This window comes from Protopterus annectens, chromosome 6.part0 (genome assembly GCF_019279795.1).
Source record: "Protopterus annectens isolate FY-2018-M chromosome 6.part0, PAN1.0, whole genome shotgun sequence".
Taxonomy (NCBI): Eukaryota; Metazoa; Chordata; order Ceratodontiformes; family Protopteridae; genus Protopterus; species Protopterus annectens.
In genome coordinates this window covers 535,967,277-535,989,768 of record NC_056737.1, presented here as the reverse complement: position 1 = coordinate 535,989,768, position 22,492 = coordinate 535,967,277, and the positions used below count along the sequence as shown (strand labels likewise).

The 22,492-nt window shown below is 34.1% G+C and overlaps 1 protein-coding gene across 1 annotated transcript in view; it reads left to right on the top strand.

Annotated features, from left to right (window-relative positions):
• Positions 1 to 22,492, top strand: part of MIPOL1 (mirror-image polydactyly 1) — a 3,346,766-nt gene that overhangs the window by 1,681,008 nt on the left and 1,643,266 nt on the right. Inside the window, exon 10 of the mRNA XM_044073550.1 lies at positions 4,294 to 4,401. Within this exon, the coding sequence (XP_043929485.1) occupies positions 4,294 to 4,401 (108 nt within the window). The remainder of the gene's footprint in view (positions 1 to 4,293; positions 4,402 to 22,492) is intronic.

The window sequence follows — 22,492 nt, the reverse complement described above, 5'->3', positions numbered from 1 at the left end:
AATAAAGTGAAAAAAAAATTAAAAGGCAGTTTAGCTTTAAATAGTGCTAAGAATGAATCATAGAAAACTTTGCTTACAACCTGTTTGCTATATGTAAATCTGATACTTGTGAAATTAGAAGGTAAATTAAATAAAATCGCATGGGTTTTTTAGGGAGACTGTGCCACCCTCCATCCACTGTTGATTTAGGCTTTTGTCTCGCACCTCATAAGATAAGTACATTAAATACAAACTCAGAATGACCATTTTCCTAGAATTAAAAGTATTTTCTTTACCTCTTACGTAGTGCATCCGCTAAGTCACTTTATTTGATGTGTGTGTGTGTGTGTGTGTGTGTGTGTGTGTGTGTGTGTGTGTGCGTGTATGTGTGCGCATGCATGCATATTTTCTTAGTGTCCTTTAGTGTTATTTTTGTATTTCAGGTTTAAGTGTACATTTTCTTTCATATATATTTAATTTTTCAAAAACTGATTTATCAGTCATTCACTTATCACATACCATTACAGAGTCCACAGGTGGAAGCACAGGGCCCACATAAATGGACCTATGCAGTGACACTGTTGCATCCTTACTTATCTTTCTTGTCAGAAGCACACAGATATTACAAAAAAATGATCAGGGCATTGTGATTGCCTACCCACAATCATATGCATATTATCTGGTCCCTCTGTGTGGCTGTCAAGGAGCTCATTATTATGAAAGGCCACCTGCCTAACAGTGAGTATGCCAAAGCAGAGCTGACCACTTGAGGGAAAGTGGAGTGCAACCAGGGTGATGGGTGGTGACGTGTTAAGGAGGTCAGACATTTAGAGGGGAAAAAAAGACTGCTGCGCTTCCAGTGTTTTAATCCTATACTGTCTACTACTGCAATAATTTTGGCCTGTCTTATTCTGAAAGTTATCTTTTCCTTCTGTACATTAGATATCTTGACAAGTCCTTAGGGACTGCATGTACAGGAAGAATGTGAATGCATGGTTTGGGTTTAGTGAATGATAGGAGTGAATGAAAAGGTTGTATTTGTTTTTATTAATTTACTGTGCAAGCGATGTGCTTGTATGAAAACAAATATTATGAATGATGTGTGATTTTGCACGTTTGGTAGAACAAAGCCTGAACCGTCTTTATTGTCATTGTGTGAGGTGTGCATATTTTTGTAGTAGTGGTAGACTACGAGAAACGGTTTAATCATTTGACATGGTAATAAAACAGAGCAGTGGCTATGCATATCAGTAAGCAGAGGGCATCAGGCTTTGTGATAGATTTAAGTACTGTAAGAGTGAGTCGCATTCAAAGTAATTAAAATAGTTCAAATGATATATTATCCAAAAATAATAACAGATGTTAAGCTATCCTAAAAAGTGTTACAGGTTTAGTTCTGCTTTGTGATTTTAGTTATTACTAATAGTACCTATTGTGATGTTACATTGTATGCAGCATAAAAGTATTTTCTTATTAATGAACAGAATGCAACAGTTTTGAAAAATTATCTTTTGAAAATGAAAAAAAAAGATGTTTGCATGATGTTTCTGGAATGCATATCTATTTCATACTTTTACATGTTGACAGTTGCAGTTGTGAGCATATATGAAACACAAGTTTTGGACATACCTCAGGTTTGGCACACAACTCAAACTGTAACATGATCAGAAAAGCCTTGCAATTTTGTGGACTCTGATTTGCTGTACACTTTCACCTGCATATAAATACATAGTGTACTCATGTGTCAGATGTTCTTTTCTCTCAGCTGTGTTGGATGTTTTTCTCTGTGGCTGAGTGATGAAGCAAAAAGGCTAAAACCAACAAAACCTTGTTTGCACTTTATGCAGTGATGGGAGTATATTCTCTTCTGTATAACTATTGATCTGCCTAAGGCAAAATAACACAAAATCAAAGTAATTTTAAACAGACTGGTTTATTAGCCCTGTCAAAGTTATCTTTAGTCAAGTCTGTCAGTAAACGTGATGTTGTACATTATGGCAAGATAATGTGACAAAGGCCTGAATTCAGATCCACCAGTAGTGGCCTAGTGAGGCTGGAATCCACTGAAGTATGCATTGCTGAATGTGAAACACAAACATGCTGAGCTGAGGCAATTTTCTTATACATGCACGTTAAGACTGTTATAATTGTGCAGACAGTATGTTGTGTGTCTTTAGTATACCAGGCCTATGGACATTAAAGAAACCTCTGTTACAGATGGGGATGAATGGATCTCATCCAACCAACTGGCATACAGGGTAAGGCTCTTCACTGTTGGGAAGTTTAGAATTGCAGGATGGGTGGAAATGAGGGAGACCATGATTGTTACTGGGTGAAAGAGAGTTATTGGAGCTGCAGTCAGTAACAGGATTGCAGAAAGCAGGCAGAGCACATCAATCCATTTCAGCAGAAGTAACAGGTTAGTAGAAGACACCAGAGGCTAATAGGCTGGATTAGGCAATGCACAAGGGACACTGATCCTTAACAATTTGTTTAAAAAAGAAGGCAGTAGTGATCACTGCCACCTGCAGGTGGTTGAGGGTTCTGAGAGCCTATCTATTATTGTGCAGGATGCTTGTGGAGCTCTTCTTGATGCCATTTTTGGGAGAGTATACCAGTCAGTGCTAGATGGTGAAGTTGAAGGCACTGATTGCTTTTAGGTTGTCTGGTGGGGGATACGAGCACCCATCAACATTTTGAAGAGGCTTAATGATGAATGCAACTTACTGTTTAAGTGCAAGTGACAGGCATGCTTTGAATTAGGTATAGGGTGGGGATGGCTCACTGTTCTTGATATAGAGTTTAAACAGATAGTATGAATCATACCATGTTAAGGGTACTTTGCATGCTGCTATTATTGTAGTGATTGATGGTGCTTATATTCAAAGATGGGAGAATTGGAGGGTTCAGCGGAGTGTTTACTCTGTTGTGATTCTTCATTATGTATCTTATCTCCAGTGTAAATATGAGGCAAGAAATTTGTACCAGGCATAAGATGATCTTGAATCCATAATATCATGTTTGTGTGTTTTCAGCAAATGCCTGAATGTATGTAACTGCCTATTCATAATGCAAGGTTGTTGTGCTACAGTGCAACAGCCTGTACATTCCTTAAAAGATGCAGATTTTTAACTACAGATAGTAGTCTTAGAATATGAGTAGTTGTTTTTTTCATATTGACTCATTCACTCCAATGGAGCTCAGGAAGGAAGTTTGCACTGTAACTCCTAAGGCTTTTGACAGAATTAAATTATCTCTTTACATTTTAAACAAATGTTTATATCTCTGGAATCATAGGGACTATGAAAGAAATAAATGTCAAACCCTTCAGCAGCAACTATTTTTATAGTGGTAATATTCTTTAGGTTCTGGGTCTTAAACTGAATTTTGTAAGTCACAGTAAACACAGTAACTATTATGTCTGTAATATTTTGGAAGCAACTTACAACATCTCACCTTTCACTTAAGTTACACACATATTGTCAGCAGCATTTTATTCATCTACCTGATGACACTAAGGGAGTTATGTTTGTGTTACTTGGTTGTTGAGATATTTAGAAAAAATTGAAAATTGTATCTATATAAATTAATATCATTAAAACAGTTAATATCTCTTTACCTGCCCTAGACAAAGGTAATGTATTAATACAGTCGAGTTTGCTATTGTGCAAGCTTTAATATGAATTTTTTTTAAAACCTTGTACACAGTATGGTTTTGGAATTATTGATAAAATGTAAACAAGCAATATTTGAAGCCTGGAGGCGTCAGTAAGATGTAACTGCAGATGCACCTGGAGGCGTCACTCAGATGTAGTGAGTTAATTTTCTGAGAATAGCACTAAAAGTCTATCTGCATGTGTTGATGGTTATGATAAAACATTCCCATTTGGTGTTACAGTGCTTGTTTGTTTGTGTCTTTCGGCTTTTCCCGGTTAGGGGTCGCCACAGCGGAACTCCGATCCGCTAATGATTGGCAGTAGATTTTTACATACCGAGTTGCCAGCTCTGACGCACAACCGTCAACGAAGGTACACCCATTCATGCATGTCTCCACACAGAAGACGCTCTAGCTGAGGATCGAACCGAACAGCGTCTTACTGTGAGGCGACAACGCTACCGCAGCACCACCTTTTAGTTTGTATATATTTAACCACAGTGAGCATGACTTATGGATAAAGATAGAGTGAACTGTATAGAGATAGTATAAATATGCATATGTGAAAGTCAGAATTGCTGCCAGTGGTTTATACATCCCTTTTGGTTAACAAAATGTCCCTTAGCTTTTGAGTTAAGTGGATTCTTTCCCTTTTTCAGTGTAAACGACTGGAACAAGAGCTTCATCATCTGAAAGAGCAGAGCCAGGCTTCAGCAAACAACACAAGACATCTGACTGCTGCAAACAATCAGGAACGTGCTCTGAAGGTAAATCTCACTTCCCTGCTCTCAGGCAAATTAACATTGTCAGCTCTGGATGCCAGCCTTGTGTGATGCATATATCAGTTGTGTACATTTCAACAGAAGTGCGCCATAGTGTTTGCCAACAACCCCTTCTTTAAACAAGAGATACAGCAGCCTTCTGCTATGGTTTTATTTTATTTATTTATTATTTTATGGAAGTGGATGATAGGGAACGTAGATATTCTTAAAATAAAGATGTGCCAGAAGAGTCATAATACTATATTCATTCAGTTTCTGACCTTGAGTTATTACATTTTATAATGTGTCAGAATGTTTGCTATTTGTCTAAAGGTAACTGCAGTAGGCTAGCATTTTAAAACTTGATTGTTTGATCTTTGTCTGACTGTGTGTATTATATTAATATTACTGTTGACCTATGTTGTTATCAGTGACCATGAGAATGACATTATTTGCAGAAAGATTTTTTTCTTAAATCAAAACAGAAAGCTGTGTTTAAAGCTCACCTCAGTTACTCATTGCAGCTACAGATACAGTACAGAAATGAGACGTTTTAGTTCTTGATATGTGTTGAAAAACAGATTTGCTGTCATTTAGGGTAGTGCAGAAACAAAAAATGTGCAGATAAGTGTGAGCTGTAGAGGGTTGTTATTGATTAGGCTGCAAATAGCACTGACTTGTACCTCATTTTTTTTTATTTTTGACAAGGACTTCTGTAAATGCTCAGCAGTTTGCATAACAGATTATTACAGGGTTATGTTGTCATAACATTCAAAATGATATATTGGTCAGTGGCTTATGTTTGCCTGATGAATAAAAGTTGTCAGTATACTACTTAAATATGAACATTTGATTATTTGCCCTATCTGCATTTAACAGTGTTTTCTTCTTGGTTTGCCTTTCTTGTGTGCCTGTATCAATAAGATTTACTAAACATTGGACTTCATAAAGGCAAGGTATATCCGCTTCACCCAACAAACAGGAATTTGAAGAAGATACTATGGGTGAAGTGTTTGTTCCTTTTAGGTAAATATTTATTTAACCATGTTTCACGCAGAAAGACATTCAGTTTTCTGACTATATTACTTTGTGCATAGTCTGTTTTGATGTTTACATTTGTTATACTGCCAACTGTATTTATTTATTTTGCCCTTGTGTAGGCTATCAGGTTTTACTTTGACATTTATTTTGTAAAAATGCCTTAGTAAATGTGACTAAAATAAAGTAATGGTATTCTGTTTAATTGAAAAAAGTTAGTGTTCTAATTGGCACACATTTAAAGTGAAAGAGAATAATCAGTGGTGGAATTTTTATGATACTGTTTGAAAAGAGAGAAAGCAAAATTTGTCATGGAAAGAAAAAGTGTGTGGGCCAGAATTGTTAACCAGGTCAGGTATTTCATTGAATCAGCCTTGCTTTCTGTTTGTATGCTTTTTTGGATCCTGATACTGTGAGCACATTTTAACTTCCCCTTTCTTTAAAGAAGAGCTAAAAAATCCTTAAATAGGTAACCTGTAAATTTAAACCAGTTCATTTAGTCTTTAAGGTTCCATTTCTTACTTTATCAGAATTTTTAACTAAACCCTGTCACAGACATGGCAACAAAACCAAACCAAAATAGAAAAATCACTTCACCTATAGGCTGAATAAAGTTAAGTAAACTTTTATTTAAAAAAAAAAAAAAACACCACCATTTAGCATTTTTGTCTCTGCAGGCAACTTGAGAGCAAGTAATTATGTTTCAGTTCCCTTTTAAGTAAAAAAAAAAAATATGTGTGATTGATTTCCATCAATAGCATTGTTTGTTTATGATTCACATATGAACCATTATTTAGAAAAAAAAAAAAAAGGAAATGTTTAAAACATTTTAAATAATGAAATGACTGGTAGAACATTTCTTGTAGTGAGCTGTAATACTTAAGTTCATTTTTACTTTAAGCTTGCATAAAATGCATAAATAAAGTAAATAGTTTAGCAGAATTCAGGAAAAAAATCAGGACAAAAAAAATGTATATGTATATGCGCGCGTGTATATATGTGTGTGTGTGTGTGTGTGTGTGTATGTATGTGTGTGTATATATATATATATATATATATATATACACACACACACACACACACACACACATGCACACACTGTGAATGAAACTAGCAAGTATACAGATGAGGGGACAACACAAATTGACTTTGTTTTAATGGGGAGATTCAGCAGGAGTTTCAGATGTGTTCATTTATTCTCAGAAGATACTTCCACTCAGTCTGATATCTGTCATTGTGTTGCTTCATTTTAAAGATGCTGTTAGTCTCAAATGTATACAAACACACACACACAGATGTGCACAAACCACAGTATTTCTTGGTTGCTCTTTTATAAGAGTTTGTCAAGTTGTCAGGTCCATTAATTTTCCCAGCTTCCAGATGAAGTGGCTTTTTTTTTGCAGGCTTTTAACCCTTGCTGCCTGTCAGCCAACAGTCCCTTATTGAGTAACACATTTCCCTTCAGAGGGACAGGGATTGATGGGAAGAGCTGTTATTTAGAAAGCTATTATGGATGGTTTGCATGTTTTCTCATTTTCTCCCTGTTTCTATCTACTAGATGCTGAGGAAAGTCATGCCAAGTGGCCATCCTCTCCTGTTATAGCAGGAGTGGTGGTTTCATCAGTTTCCACCAGGGAGACTGTATTGATCAGCACGCCCTCAAGTGGGTGCAAACCCCTCCCACTCCTGGGAGAGGAGAATGTGCCATAGTCCTTCACTCCCCCCTCCCCCTTCAAGCTCTTCCTGCGCCAGGGCTTGAAATGGAATTCTATTCTCTGTTATACTCCTTAACATGCTATTGTTAATTTAGTCTGTTGCATAATTTGCATGGTGGAAGTTTCCTCCACACATGGTTTCCCTGAAATGTTTTTGTGCAGCTGTAGCATGTACAATTGCATCCCTTATTTCATAAGGTCTTGTTCACCATAACAACTTGTGAAGCTTCTACTGATGGTAAACAGCAGCATGCATTAAACTTTTCCAGCCAATCTGAAGTGTGTTTTTCAGCTTTTATATCACTGTGATAGTTGTGATTTTTTTTTTCTAAACAAGAAACATTTTGATTAAATTATCACTTATGGCATAGGCAATCATACATTTATATAAATGAAAACAAACCATATTGACATAATCTTAGTTGCAAGCATTATGTATCACAAACCATTTTAACCCAATTTTAGATGCAAGCATTATACATCACTTATCCACCGAATTATTGTCAGTCAAACATTAGATAGCTCATTTAAATATTGCCTTCTTTTAAATATTGCCTTCTTTTAAACCTCATTCCTCACCTGTATGTATTGTTCCCACAATTCCCATTTTTTTCTATGTAATTTGATTCTACCCTTTTCTAAAGATCTGAATTCCAGTTTTTTTATCTCTATTACTACTTCTAGTACAGTTGGTTTAGACTTTAATTTCCATTTTCTAGTAATTGCTTTTTTGGCAATCACCATAATTAGACTCAACAAGGCCCAACTATGTTTAGGCAATTCCAGTAATGTGTCATAGCTCAGAAAAAATCATTTTCTCACCCAGTGTCTGTGATAGAATAGTCTACAGGGAATCTTTAAAGTCTGCCAACGTATTACACTCCCAGAAAATCTATTCCTAATTACTTCTTTCTTCCTCATAACACCTCAAGGAAACATTCTCTGGAGTCTACTTCAGAAATAAAAATACCCATGTAAACATTTCCAAGCAAAAATCCTAAATCTTCTAGATTTGTTGCCTATTTGGGAGACAGACATATATCCCCCAATATTTCCTTGTGAATTGCTTATCCAGTCTCTCTTCCCAATCCTTTCTAACCTCCTATGATTGATACTTATAGTTGTCATGCACTGTTTTATATGTCCCTTAGTACTACAAATCTACCGTTATTATCTTTTTTGGCTTCTTCTATCACTATTGGAGCACCTCTTGCAAATAATACAAGTACTCCTCTTTTCCTTTGTCCCAGGTGTTCAGCTGAATAACCATCCTCAAAATCTTTCTTTATCAGATTCACATGTTCAGTGCTTTCCAAGTGTATCTCCTGTAGTATAGCTGTTTGTACTCTACATTTTTGAATTTAGTTCACTACTCTTTCTTTTTTGTATTTATCTGTGAGACCTCTGACATTTAAACACATTACAGAAAGCATCATTGTGCTAAAAAGTTATTCCCACCTTTTATGTGTAACAGCTTTTTTGTTAAGTGTCTAGTTCCAGCTTTTGTGTTACATGCATATACTGTTTGGCAGGTCGATACCATTGTTTCTTGTCATATCCATTTTAGCCTATGTCATATTTTACAAAATGTTTTGTTTTATTGGAAGCCCTCAAACAAAAAACAAATACACTCTCAGTACCCCCTAAAACCTATTAATTAATACTAGCACACAAAACTATGTACATTTTCAGATATTGAAGTGTTACCCTCCTAATAGGAACATGTGTCCCAAACTGACAGCCATACTCTCAGACTTGGGTTAATATAGAAGAAAGGTTGTCCTTGCTAAGACGCATGGCTTAGTTTGTGCTTCTACTAAGTGCTGTCAGGTTTTCTTTAATCTTTTTATAGCTGTCACAGCTGGGAAAACACTTGAATGCTTTCTGAAAACATACTCTCCTAGCCATTTCTCTTTATCAGATTGTCTCCATAGAGATATGAGGACCAGATACAGAATTGCTACTAATCATGCATTTATTTGCTAGAAAAAAAGCTTTATAATATTCAATGTTCTTTTTCATTTACTTGTTTTCTCCTAGAACTTGTTACTTGATCAAGCTAAAGGCATTAAAACATTCATTCCTCTATACAAGAGTGAGAAAAAGTACATAATTTTTTCGTTTGTCATGCTCTTTTGAACAGACTTTTCTTCTTTTTTTAGATTGCAGTGCCTATATTTCTTAAGACTGAATAAGGGAAAAAAAATAGGAGCACCTTTTTACATTAATATCCCTGTTACACTTAAAAATAAGTGATAGAACTTTATAGCATGCAAAGAAAATAATGCACTATAAAAATATTACTTTTAAGAAAAAAATTGTTTTACTTACAGTTAACTTTCTCCCCTCCTATTTGTCTGAACATTAATTACATGAAAGTAGGGCATATGCTACAGAGTCCCCTACAAGTTTAACAAAGTCAAGAAAGTTGAATATTTTCATATTTTCTTTTTCTGTCATGTTTCACAAATATAATTATTGTTTGAAATCCCACATTTGTCAATTTCCAAGTTACTGGTTTTATTCCTGTTCATCTCCATCTCCCAAATCATGTTTCTGCTTCATTTCCAATGTTACGACTTTTGAACAAGTGTTTTGTAGAGTTTATTTAATAAAAAATCATTGGACTGATATTGACAAAAGAAATTGCATATTGTTATCAGATTAAGATTCAGAGCTTTCTGTTTTATTATACATGCAGTAGTCTATTACAGCTTTCAACAATCAGAGAACTGCAATATGGAATTGTCATACAGACATGTACAAAATGAAGTTTTTGCCTCTCTATGTATTATCAGTCTGTTTCCTATATTGAAAAGACTATTTTGAAACTTGATTGCTTACATCTGAAGTTTCATTTTATTTTTAAAATCACTAGGACTGCAATGTTAGTCCCTAAAAACCTTGGTGTCATTGATATACATGATAATAAATTCAACTGATGGGAGGTATATATTTATAAATGCTATGAATTGTTGAAGAACACTGGCCACTGTGTTTACTCTGTCCTGCTGTTTGTTTCTATGCAGAATAAGGTACCCGACAGTTGGTTCCACTTATCCCTGCAAGTTAAAACTAGACTGATAAGTTCATACATTCTTTATTTTGATAATTTAATCAAACTACTTTGAATGTAAGGAACTGACCCAGCAGACCCAAACTCATTGGGAACTGTATGTCTCTCTTAAGGGCTTGAATTTAGTTTAGAAATATATGTTAACATTTGTAACTCATTATCCGTTTGACTTAATTGCAAAGATGGATAAAACCATAACAGTTGAATTGTTTGAGTTACAATTCACAGTAAATTAAGTGTAAAGTAATCAACAGATATCTGTATGCTTTTCTGTGCATACATTTAGGACTTTTTAATGCTATAATTTTGTTAGATTATGCACTGTTTATCATTTTGCTTTTTTGTATGCATTTTGTACTTTGTGTAGCACTGATACCCACTTAAGACAGTATATTTGTGATTTCTTTTTTCTGCGTAGTAGTTTATTACTAATGATGCTGTATTCCTCAGTCCTGATTATAGGTAACTTTGTGCTTTGGTGGTTAGCACTGCTGCCTCAGAGAGCTTGGTTTACAATTTGGTTCCTGGCCCTCCTTAAGTCCATGTGGGGTTTTGCTGTGGCTCTTCTGTTTCCTTCCATATCTTAAAAACATGCTGATAGCAATTGCTGGTAGGAGTGTGGCTGCTGTGCATGAGTGTTGTGTGTTTTGTGATGGAATGATGTCATATCCAGTACTGGACCTCTCCCTTACACCTGTTGTTAGATGGGTTAGATGGGTTAGGCTCAGACTCCCTTGCAAACCCAAACAGATGAAAGCGATATTGGTAAATGAATAATTGAATTATGTTGCTTTTTTGTCAGTTATGTGCTTTTATGTAATGAAATGTGCAGTATTTGAACTATATATATATATATATATATATATATATATATATATATATATATATATATATAGGATCTCTGTACTTTAATGTTGGAGAAGAATGAACCAGATTGTCATATAATTTTAAAGTGAGTGTCTAATCTGAGTAAGTTAAAATGGGAAGAGACCTCCAGTTTGACTACTTTAAGAAGAGGAAATGATTGAATAGTTGTAATCATATGAGTAATGTTGAACAGAACACTAATTGGATCTTGTCAGTAGATTCCCAACAGTGCACAGACAGCTGACTTTCATTAGGAAGGGTGAAACATATTCTGTCTGTGATCCCTTTTCATGAGATTGTCCTGATTTAAATGCAGGTATTCATTTTTTTTTATTTTTAGAACTAAGACAGTGGCTTTCACAGTGTTTCTTCTTAGTGTATTATCATGAGTCTGTACAGTGAGTAAATCTGTCATGAATTATTCACTGAAAGTATTCCATGTTTTATACTGCACATTACACCAGCAAATATTTGGCATTCTACCACTCTTATGTTTTTTGTTATGTATCATTCCTTACTGATGTATTCTGTGCACTGTCCTAAGTACTGTAGCTTATATTGTTATGAACAACAGTAGATCTCATAAAAAATGAGTGCTGTCTTTTCATGCTAAGGATAGTTAATTAACAAAGGACAGGCCTTCAGGTGATGCGTATCAGTTTTTCTTAAGTGAAGTTGCGGTTTTTCCATGTTTAGTGTCTACTTTGGTTATAGGTAATTTCTATAAATCCTTTTGGGATAGCACACTTAAGATTTAAAAAAATTAAGATTTAAAAAAAAAATCAAGGACATTCAGAAGCCATGTAGCTCAAACACCTGTATATCCTTAATGAGTCATTTGCATATATCTTATAGGCCTTCACTACTGGAGATTTAAGATATTAAACAGTGCAGACTCTGGTTAGGAATGTGCTGTTGTTTTAAAAATGGAAAATGAAAAAATAATACATATTCCAAGTGTGATAAATGTGAAGAAAACAAAGGTACTGTGAAATACTGGGGATAACTGAAAACATGTTTCTTTTGTGGCAAGACTGATAATTTAATTAATAATTGTGATAAAAGAAAATGTTATATTTGTGGTAAAGTGAGGCATGAAGCAAAAACATGTGAAATGAATTGTATGAAATGTGAGCAAGCAGGGCTTTTAAGGATGGATTGTAAGGAAAATGCAGAATATAAGGATAAAGAGGGTGAAAAATATGGGAAGGAACAATAGCTAGTACAAGAGCAAAGTAGAGAAGTAGATCAAGAAAAGGAGCAGGAAAAACAGATGATAATGAAATAGGAGAAGAAAAATGAAACAGAAAAGGATAGAAAAAGAAGGGGATGGAGAAATGGTAGAAATGATTGATGAAGGTATAAATTGGAAATTAGTTAAGAGAAAAGAAAATTCTGTTGGGAAAATGGTAAAAGATAGGAAATGGAAATTTAAAAATGTAGGTATGAAAGAAAGCAAAGAAGGCTAAGGATAAAAGGGAAATTAAGTTATAGACAAAAGAAAAAAGCTGAGAATTTTAGCAGTAAATGTGAACAGTATAAAGAATATTAAAACAAGGTTAGGTGTATTGGAATGGTGTATAACACTTGATATGGATATTATATTAGAAGTAGAAAAATTGTGGGAAGGTGAGATTATTTGGAATAGAGGAAAAGAAACATGTTAAGGTATAAGAATAATATGTAGAAAGTCATAGGAATCTTGAGTTATGGTTTAGTAATATTGGGTATAAGTAACAGTGGTAGATCTGAGGTGGAAAAAAACAGGTTTATTGAATTATTGCAGTCTATGCATATGTTACATAAAGGAAAGAGGGGATATGTTCAAAATAATTTTAAATTATGTAAATGTGAACCTCAAGATAATAGTGTGGGATTTTAATTGTGACTAAGAAGAAGAATAGAAGAGGGTGCTGATGTTAAAATAAGAGCAGAGGCATTGAAAATTAAAAAAAATATATATATATATATATATATATATATATATATATATATAAGCAGTGGACCTGTAAAAGGAGTAAATGAAAAACAAAGCTAGATTATTCTGTAAATTTGGAAAATTATGCACAAAGTAATAAAAGTTACAGGATTTTCATATCATTTGGCAAGAAATGGAAGCTTATATGAAAATGGGTAAAGTAGTGAAAAGGTTAAACAATTATAGAAAAATCATGTAGGTATGAGAGTGTTTTACAAAAAAACTGGCCATTTTGCTGAATACGTTTTAAAGAAAAATGCAAGAAATGTTTCTTGGAATGCAATATAAGGAAGTTATTAAGTGTTTAGAGAGGTAGTAAGAAACAAGAAAGAATTTTGTGAAAGAGAATTGAAGGTATATAAAATGAATTAAGAGAAGATTAAAACGATGTTGCTTAAGTGTATTTTTACAAGGGGAAGAAAAAAGAGGTGGCACCTTATTTGAATAAAATAGTAAAAGAAAATAGAGTAATAATAAGAGAATTAAAAAGAGAGGAGAGAAGAGAAAATGTTAAAACTCAACAAGAAATAATGGTTGTAAAAGAACATAATAGAAAACAAAAGTGAGAAGTTAAAAAATTAATAACTAAAGAGGATAATGAAGAGTTAGAAAAAGAAATAATTGTAGAAGAAATGAATAATGTGCTATAGACAGTAAATGTGAAATCAGCCACAGGACTTGACAGAATTGAATATTATGTCTGTCAAGGTAAGTTAGATCAGCAGAAGTATTTTGTGGAAGTATTAAATGAATGGTTAAAGAAAGGTGTTGGAGCTTTGAAGTTTAAATTGAAAAAGAGGAAAAAAGGACGCAAGAAACTGGAGACTGATGGTTTTAAATAACGCAGATTATAAGATTTTTATGAAAGTAATAGAGAAGAGATTAGAAAATAAAGTAAAATGCTTGAACAAACATCACTTGGGGAAAAAAGGAAGTCAAGAACTACTGATGATAATGAGAGAAATTGTAGGTGCTATAATAAGCAGGCAGTCCAAAGTTAAAATAATGGCAGGTGATTTGAGCAAAACATTTCATAAGATACTGCATGAAACTTTATGGGATATAATGAAAGATTATAATAGAAAAAAAACTTGTTTCAGTGTATGAACATAATAAAGGGAAGGTAGTGGTGAATGGCTGGTTAAGTCAAGAAACACATATAAGAAATGGTATAATACTGAGATTTCCAGAGACTAGTATTTTATTTGCATTGATTATGAATACAGTTGTTAGTAAGATAAATGCAGCTTTACGAATAGCAGGATACAGGGCTCCAGAAGTTACATTTTCTTATGCAGATGTAGTTTTAATGACAAAAACAAAGAATGGCTGGGAGGTAGTTATTAAACAACTTAATATTTGAAGGCTATTGGTATGAGTATAAATAAAGGCAGAAGTAAAGGCATAGGAATAAGAGGTAAAATAAGAGGTATTCAGTTTAATAGAGAAGAAATAAAAGTATTAGGTATAAAATTTTGTATGACCTACATAGAATGCAACAATGGGATAATATAATTCAAAAGGTAAATAATATGTTTTTATTTTGGAGGGCATGTAAGTTGCCATATAGGGAGATCCTGTGGAACATAACAAAGATGCTAAATGGATAGAAGAAGTAAAAGAAAGAATAAGAAGTTTAATGGTACAGGATATGAAATGGGATGAAGTAACGGCCTGAGTGATTGAGACAAAGTTAAGAAAAGCCTCTAACTGGAAAACCCTTATCCCAGATGCAGTACCTAACTTTTGGTTAAAAGTAATAACATCTTTTAATGAGGATTTAACCATGAGTAAGAACTATTTATATGCACACCTCGAACAGACACCAACCTGGCTAACAACATGCAAAACAATGCTCCTTCTTAAGAATGAACCTGAAAGCTACCCTAAAAGTTATCAACCAATAACTTGCCTTCCGATGACGTATAAACTGTACATGGAAATTGATGCTGACAGAGTTTATACCCAAATGTAATAATAGTTTTGAATCATGAGGAGAATAAATCTAAGATGACTTCTCTGTTTAATTTAGCAGAAGCATATTGGTGTAAAGCAGGAATGGAAATCAAACCAGAAGTAGATAAAAATCAGGCAGCAACTGAAATTGCTACACCCCGTGACTACAGTGTTTTGTGTACAGAGAGACACAAAGTCATAAAATATCAGGATCTGCAGGCAGAAACGAGATCAGTGTGGAAGAAAGTTACACAGACAGTTCCAAAAGTAGTTGGAGCAATGGGTCTTATAAAAAAGAATCTACAGTCTTATTTAGATATGTTACCAATCCATGTAACCCCATACGAATTGCAGAAGGATTCATTACTGGGCATACTGTGAGTGCTGCGAAGAGCACTTTTGGCTGACATCAAAGATTGAAACAATACTAATTTCATGAACTTTAATCGTACTTGGACTTAGAAATGCGGTCCATTTCCATCATAGTATTAGAAACCCAAAAGATTTGGAGACATTAAAAAAGGAAGAAAACCAGATATAGTGGCACAGGAAAAGAAGACAAAAGTAGCATTGACTATTGAAATCGCCACACCCAGTGTCTACAGTGTCCTGCATATAGAGAGACACAAAGTTATAAAATATCAGGATTTGCAAGCAGAAATGAGAGCAATGTGGAAGAAAGATACCCAGATAGCTCCAACAGTAATAGGAACAATGGGTCTTATAAAGAACAGTCTGTAGTCGTATTTAGACATGTTACCAATACATGTACCTCCATATAAACTGAAGGAGGACTCATTGCTGGGCACATTGCAGGTGGTTTGAAGAGCACTTTTGGCTGACATCAAAGAGTGAAACAATACTAATTTCATGAACTTTAATCGCACTTTGACTTAGGAATGGAGTCCATTCGCGTCATGGTATTAGAAACCCAAAAGATTTGGAGAAATTAAAAAGGAAGAAAGGGGGCCCAAATAGAGAGATGATTAAGTGGTCTAAATTGAGAGATGATAAATCAGCAAGCAAAGGAAAGAGTATTGCTGGAATTTAATTCATCCTCAAATCTGTGAGTAACTTCATGTGGTGGGCCCTGTTATTTACAATATCTCACCAAGATGACACTGATATATTGACTGTATTTTATATAACATATGTCATAGACAGAAGTAGGTTAAAAAATAACAAAGATAGCTAGGTGGTTAAGACCCAGGATAAAAAAATATCCAATTCTGGTAGGCTCACTGGTGCCAGGACTGGAAAAAAAATGACAGTATAGAATCCTCAAGACATGGAAGCATTCCTACAATGGGGCTAGGCCAGGACCAAGGGGAGGATGGCCCCCTGTTGTAGAATGTAGTAGTACTACACAAAAGTCACAAAAACTGACAGGCCAAAAAAGGGCCATAAAGATGATAGAGTGGACTGTTGAGGATAAGAAATAAATTATGTATTGTTGCTATTATACAAGAAACCCAGAATTTCCAGACAGAAAATATACAAAAAGATTGAGACAAATTAGAGGAAAGAAAAATACTTGCACAAGAAAAACTGTTAGAAGCTTCAAAAAAATTGTGTTCATTAATACAAAATATTTATGAAAAACATTATATAGACCTAGGAACCTTGGGCCATTTGGAAAAGAAGAGACTGAGGAAGTGTGAAAATATAAAGAACAAAATCTAGAGATTTTTGAAAGGTAGAAAAAAGAAATATGGACATGGGAAAGAGAGAGATGTGATATGGTGCAATGTGTATGCAAAGGAGAAAGAAAAACTAATCAGTACAAAAAAACCCTCCCCAAAGGTATTTGAAGAGAAATACAGGTAATGGCATCCAGATATGGAAAATTTCACAATGCAAAGAATAAGATCACAAAGAGGGAACGAAGAACATAAGTTTAGTAAGTTAGAAGTTTAAAAAAATATAAGTTGAAGTTATGGACTACTTGCGAAGTGAAGGATTTAGTGTACAAAGTCTAACAGGTTATATTAAAGCATGATGGAACAAGTACCTCAACTAAGGAGAAAAGGGAAGAACAGGAGACATCTGAAAAAGAAATATGGACATGGAAAAGAAAAGGGGATTTAATATGGTGCAATATTTATGCAAATAAGAAAGCAAAACTAATGAATATCAAAAGCACAGCACCAAAGATATTTGAAGAGAAATACAGGCAAAGCCATACAGATATGGGAAGTTTTGCAATACAAAAAAATAAAACAGAGGAAAAGTGAAAAGAGGATTGGTAATGGAGAAGTTAAAGAAATAGAAACTGAGGCTATGGATTACCTTCAAAGTCAAGAATTTAGTGTAGAAAATCTAACTCTTGATAACATCACAGAAGGATAGATCAATGGATCTCCATATTACCGAGAAACCAGTGGAGCTGGTAACATCTGATCAGTTGCCATGTGAAGATACTTTGGAGCCTTCCTTGGGAAACAAGTACAAAAGTTCAATTGGAGCTGTACAACAAAGGTATGAACAGGAAACTGTGGCAACTCTGATGTAGTCAATGTTGTGGAGTGATAGTCTAGTGAGTTCTCATATGAAAGAGCAATGGAATGATACAAGATGAAACTGAAGAGAATATGGCACAGGAAGATGCCATGGAGCTTTCTCTAGAATTCCTGCAGGAAATGGGGAACAAAGAATATGCCTTCAGTTTAGAAGAAAATAATCCAAGAGAAGAATTGCTTGATTTAATAGAAATGGACAAACATATTAAGATCAATGAAAGAAATAGACTACAGAAAGTCAATAAAACCCAAAAAGTCAGAAATGTGATAAAACAATTGAACACAGTAATTAGGACTGTTCGTAGAGATTCATGCAATATAACAGAATTAAGTAGTATATATTGCTATGCAACTCAATTGATAACATGTAGTCTTACCTTAACAACACAGGGTAGTAAGGGAAAGGAAGGGGAAAAATCAAATGCTATCATGGAAGTACTGAACAGAAAAAAATATAAAGCAATTAAGACGAGAAGTGTCAGTGTTAGAAGAGTATAGAAGAGGGAATAGAATAACAAAAATAGTCAGAGAGATAGACGTGATAAAAGCAATGTGCAACATCAGAACAGATCAGGATCTGTCATGCACTATCGCAAATAAACTAAACATATCAGCACAGGCAGAAAAACTTAGACGATATGCACGTAAATATAAAGAAAAGTATGAAATAAGCAATTTATTGATGATCCAAAAAAGTTTTATAGAGAATTGGGAAACAAGGCAAAAGTAATTGAAAAACTACCAAAAAGGAAGAAATAGATGCATTTTGGAGAAATATCTGTGAAGATCCTGTGGAATATAACAAAGATGCTAAATGGAAAAAAGAAGTAAAAGAAAGAATAAGAAGTTCAGAGGTACAGGATATGAAATGGGATGAAATAACAGCCAGAAAGATTGAAACAAAGTTAAGAAAATCTCCTAATTGGAAAACCCCAGGCCCAGATGCAGTACCTAACATCTGGATGAAAAGTATTAACATCTTTACGTGAAGATTTAGCCATGAGTAAGAAATATTTATATGTGCACACGAACAGACACCAACCCGGTCAACAGCAGGCAAAGCAATACTCCTACTTAAGAGCAGACCTGCCAGCTATCCTAAAAACTATAGACCAATAACTTGCCTTCTGATGTCATATAAACTGTACACTGGAATTGATGCCGACAGAGTTTATAGTCATTTTAGAAGAAAATGCAATGATGGCAACAGAACAAAAGGATAACAAAAGGAAGTCATATGGAACAAACAATCATTTGTTGTTAAATAAAGTCATAATGGAGAACTGGAAAAGGGAAAAAATCAAGTATGGCATGGATAGACTACAAAAAAGCATTTGACGGTATCTCACATTCATGGATAAAAGAGTGCTTAAAAGTGGGTACAATACACCCTACACTGATCAGTTACATTACAGTGGCCATGAAACAGTGGCAAACCATGTTGCAGTTAAGCCATGATAAAGAACAAATTATTATTCCACAGATAAAAATTCAAAGGAGGAAGTTGCAGGTTGACCCATTAACCTGTCTACTTAACAGATTAAGTCATGGCTACAATTTGGCTCCCAGAAAACAACCAAGTGTAAAGACTTCACATTTTCTTTTTGTGGATGATTTAAAACTGTATAGTTCATCGGATGAGGAACTGAAAGCACAACTGGAAGTGGTCAAAATGTTTTCAGATGATATAAGAATGTCATTTGGTCTTAATAAATGTCCAAAAGCAATCTTTAAAACAGGAAAGCTGCAGCACCAAGAAAGCATCAGTTTTGGACAGGAATGTGATATAAAAAGAACTTGAGCAAGTGCGAATATATCCATATTTGGTAACTGATGATAGATCAACAGTAAAACCTGAACAAATGCGAATAAAACTCAGGAATATTTTAGAAGACTAAAATGAATACTGAAAACAGCATTGACATTTAGGAACAAAGTCCAACTATAAACCAATTTGCTCTTTTTGCCGAAACTTAAAGTTTTGGAGTGATTAACTGGCCCCAAAAGGTGTTGGATTGGTTGAATAGGAAAACAAGGAGGATGTTTCATGCTCAACATATGATTTATAAAATCAGTGTGCATACCAAGACTATATATTCTCCATTCTGAAGGAGGTATGGGCCTCCTTGAAATTGAATACATATATAGATCTGCAATCGTAGGACTGTATACATCGCTGCTGACCCAACAAGACCCAAACATAGTGAAAGTTTCAAATCATGAGGAGAATAAGTCTGAGATGACTTCCCTGATTAGTCTAGCAGAAGCATATCGGCATCAAGAGAGGATGGAAATCAGACCAGAAGTAGATAAAAATCAGGCAGCAACTGAATGTGCCAAAAAAAAAAATAAATAATATAAGGTAAATGATTGGATGAATGAGAAGGCAAGAAATGTGGAAAATGCATAAATATAGTTGCAAGTATAGAAAACTATAGAAAACTTTTGGAACTACCTCATGTTGATCATGATCAAATGCAGGAATAGTTAAGGAGAGGTAACTTTAAACCAAAAGATTAAACGTTAATACTGGTGGTCCAAGAAAGTAGACTATGTGCACGTTAGTTGACATAGTCCATTGAAAAATGTGGAAGAAACAGACTAATATATGGTTTTGTAAAACAGAATTTGAAACAGTCGCATGTCTTGTTGCTGGTTGTTCTATACTAATGGCAGAAGGACTGAAAGGCATAATAATGTGGCAAGACTATTGCATTGGGGATTGTGCAAACATTATTATATTGAAGGAGCTGAAAGCATTGGAAACATCAGTCACAAAGTACTATAGAAAATGAAGTTTATATCACATGGGATCACCAATTACCAACAGTTCAAAAATACATGTGAAAAAAATAGTTATAGTAGTCCATGATATTATAGTAGTCATGCTATTAGAAATCCAAAAGACTTGGTGAAATTAAAAAAAGGGAGAGGAAAGCATATTTAATCAATCCTGTTTTGTTAGGAAAAATTGCATATTTAGCGAGTGTGTTTACAGCTCCTGCAAAGTATGAAAAAGAATTAGTGTCAGTTATGTTCTCATTTATATGGGGATTGAAGTTGCCAGCAAACATGAATATGCTATGTAAAAAATAGAAAGAATATGTAGTTATTGTTGTGAATTTGAAAAAGAGATAAATGTAAATTGTATAAGGGTGAAGAAGTTATGGGAAAAATTATGTGAAAATAAGATTGTGGAAGGTGTTAAAAGAACGAAGGATATAAATATGGATATGTCAGAATATGGTTATTATGGTAATAGAGGAGGAAATATGCCAAGAACATAGATAAAATGTTTTGTATAATGTAGACTATATGAAATGAAAGATTAAAAATTTAATGGAAAATGGATATTTTCAGAAATTTTGAAGAAAATACGATTTTGGTTGTGGAAAAAAAATTGGGGGGAGATAAGGAATGCAAATAAAGAGAATAGAATGTGTTATTAAATTTAGGTAGATGGTTGAATATAAGTGCAAAAGGTGTAAATAACTGTAAATAATGTATAATGTGTAAATATGATAGACATGGTATTTAATAAAGGACTCCTACTCTTTTCAGTAGTTGTTGTGGGGTCTTTTGCATCTACCAACTTGGCAGATGATTTTTTGTTTTTAACATTACATTCGAAGGACAGCGCATGCAGTCATACAGCAAAAGCCCTCCTCCCCCCGTTATGCTGCATTATAGTGTCAGTACTGGAAATTAATTCATGTACCTGGGATGGAAATAGAACGAAAGCCATCTAGTCATCCAGCACCAAAGGCATGTTTGCTACTTGTTGCATGCATATTCTATATATTTGTGTATGCTTATGTGTGTGTATCTATATAGCTATGTTTATCTATATTTATTTATCTATATATATGTATATATATATATATTTTTTTTTTACACATACACACACACACGCACACACACACACACACACATATATATATATATATATATATATATATATATATATATATATTTAAGACAATGTAATCTAATCTAGTAATGAAGAAATGCAGTTTTACAGCCTTAAGGATGGATAATACTTTCCTTAAGGAAGAAGAAAACATAAAAAGCGAAAACTAGTTGTACAGGAACAATTACTCTTGATATCGACATGTGAATTATTAAAATAAAAGCATTGTCAAAATGCCTTATCTGAGTTCCATGTTGCACATCAGTTTACATTCTTATTAAAATAAGAAAACAGGATTCAAGCTGGGTGTTGCATGTTTAAATTATGGTTTATTAAGTTAAAACAAGAGGTGAGTGCTTTTACCCTTGACAGAGCTTCATCAGATCTATGCTATAAATAGCAATAACTAGCAATGTATAGTTTTCTATTTCCCCTGTAAAAACCTATGTAAATTACAGTAAAAGTATTTAATCCAAGAGCATTTCAACAGTTCATATTCAGTGACAGTGACTGCAATAGTGATACATACACAAGTTGCTTCTTTATTATGATTGGTGCTTTTTACTCCTTATCTAAGGAAGTACAGAGTTGTGTTTCTGATTGTTAATCAATGTGTTAGGTGTAATGCCAAGTAAAGTGAGTATCTGTTCATGCACTTTTGTTTAATGAGTGCAATATGTAGTAAAACAGATAACAGTGAGACTGTACAATTTCAATATACAATAAAACAGATGACAGTGAAACTACACCATTGCTTTAGTGAAAAAAATACTCTCCTTGGTGAACTAAGTGTAATCTCAGTGTGCCTGAGATTTAAATATTGTGCATAAGCGACCTAGTTCTAAAGGTGATTATCATAATAATGACATCAGTAGTGTACAGAAAGGGGAAAAAATCACATTCAAGATTGGGCAGGTGCATCTTAATTGCATGTGATATATTCCTGGTGTCTGAGTTGATATGGCCATTGCCACTGTATTCCAAAAAGTTAGTCATCTGATTATTAGGTATTGATATAGTATATTAAAACTCGTGAGC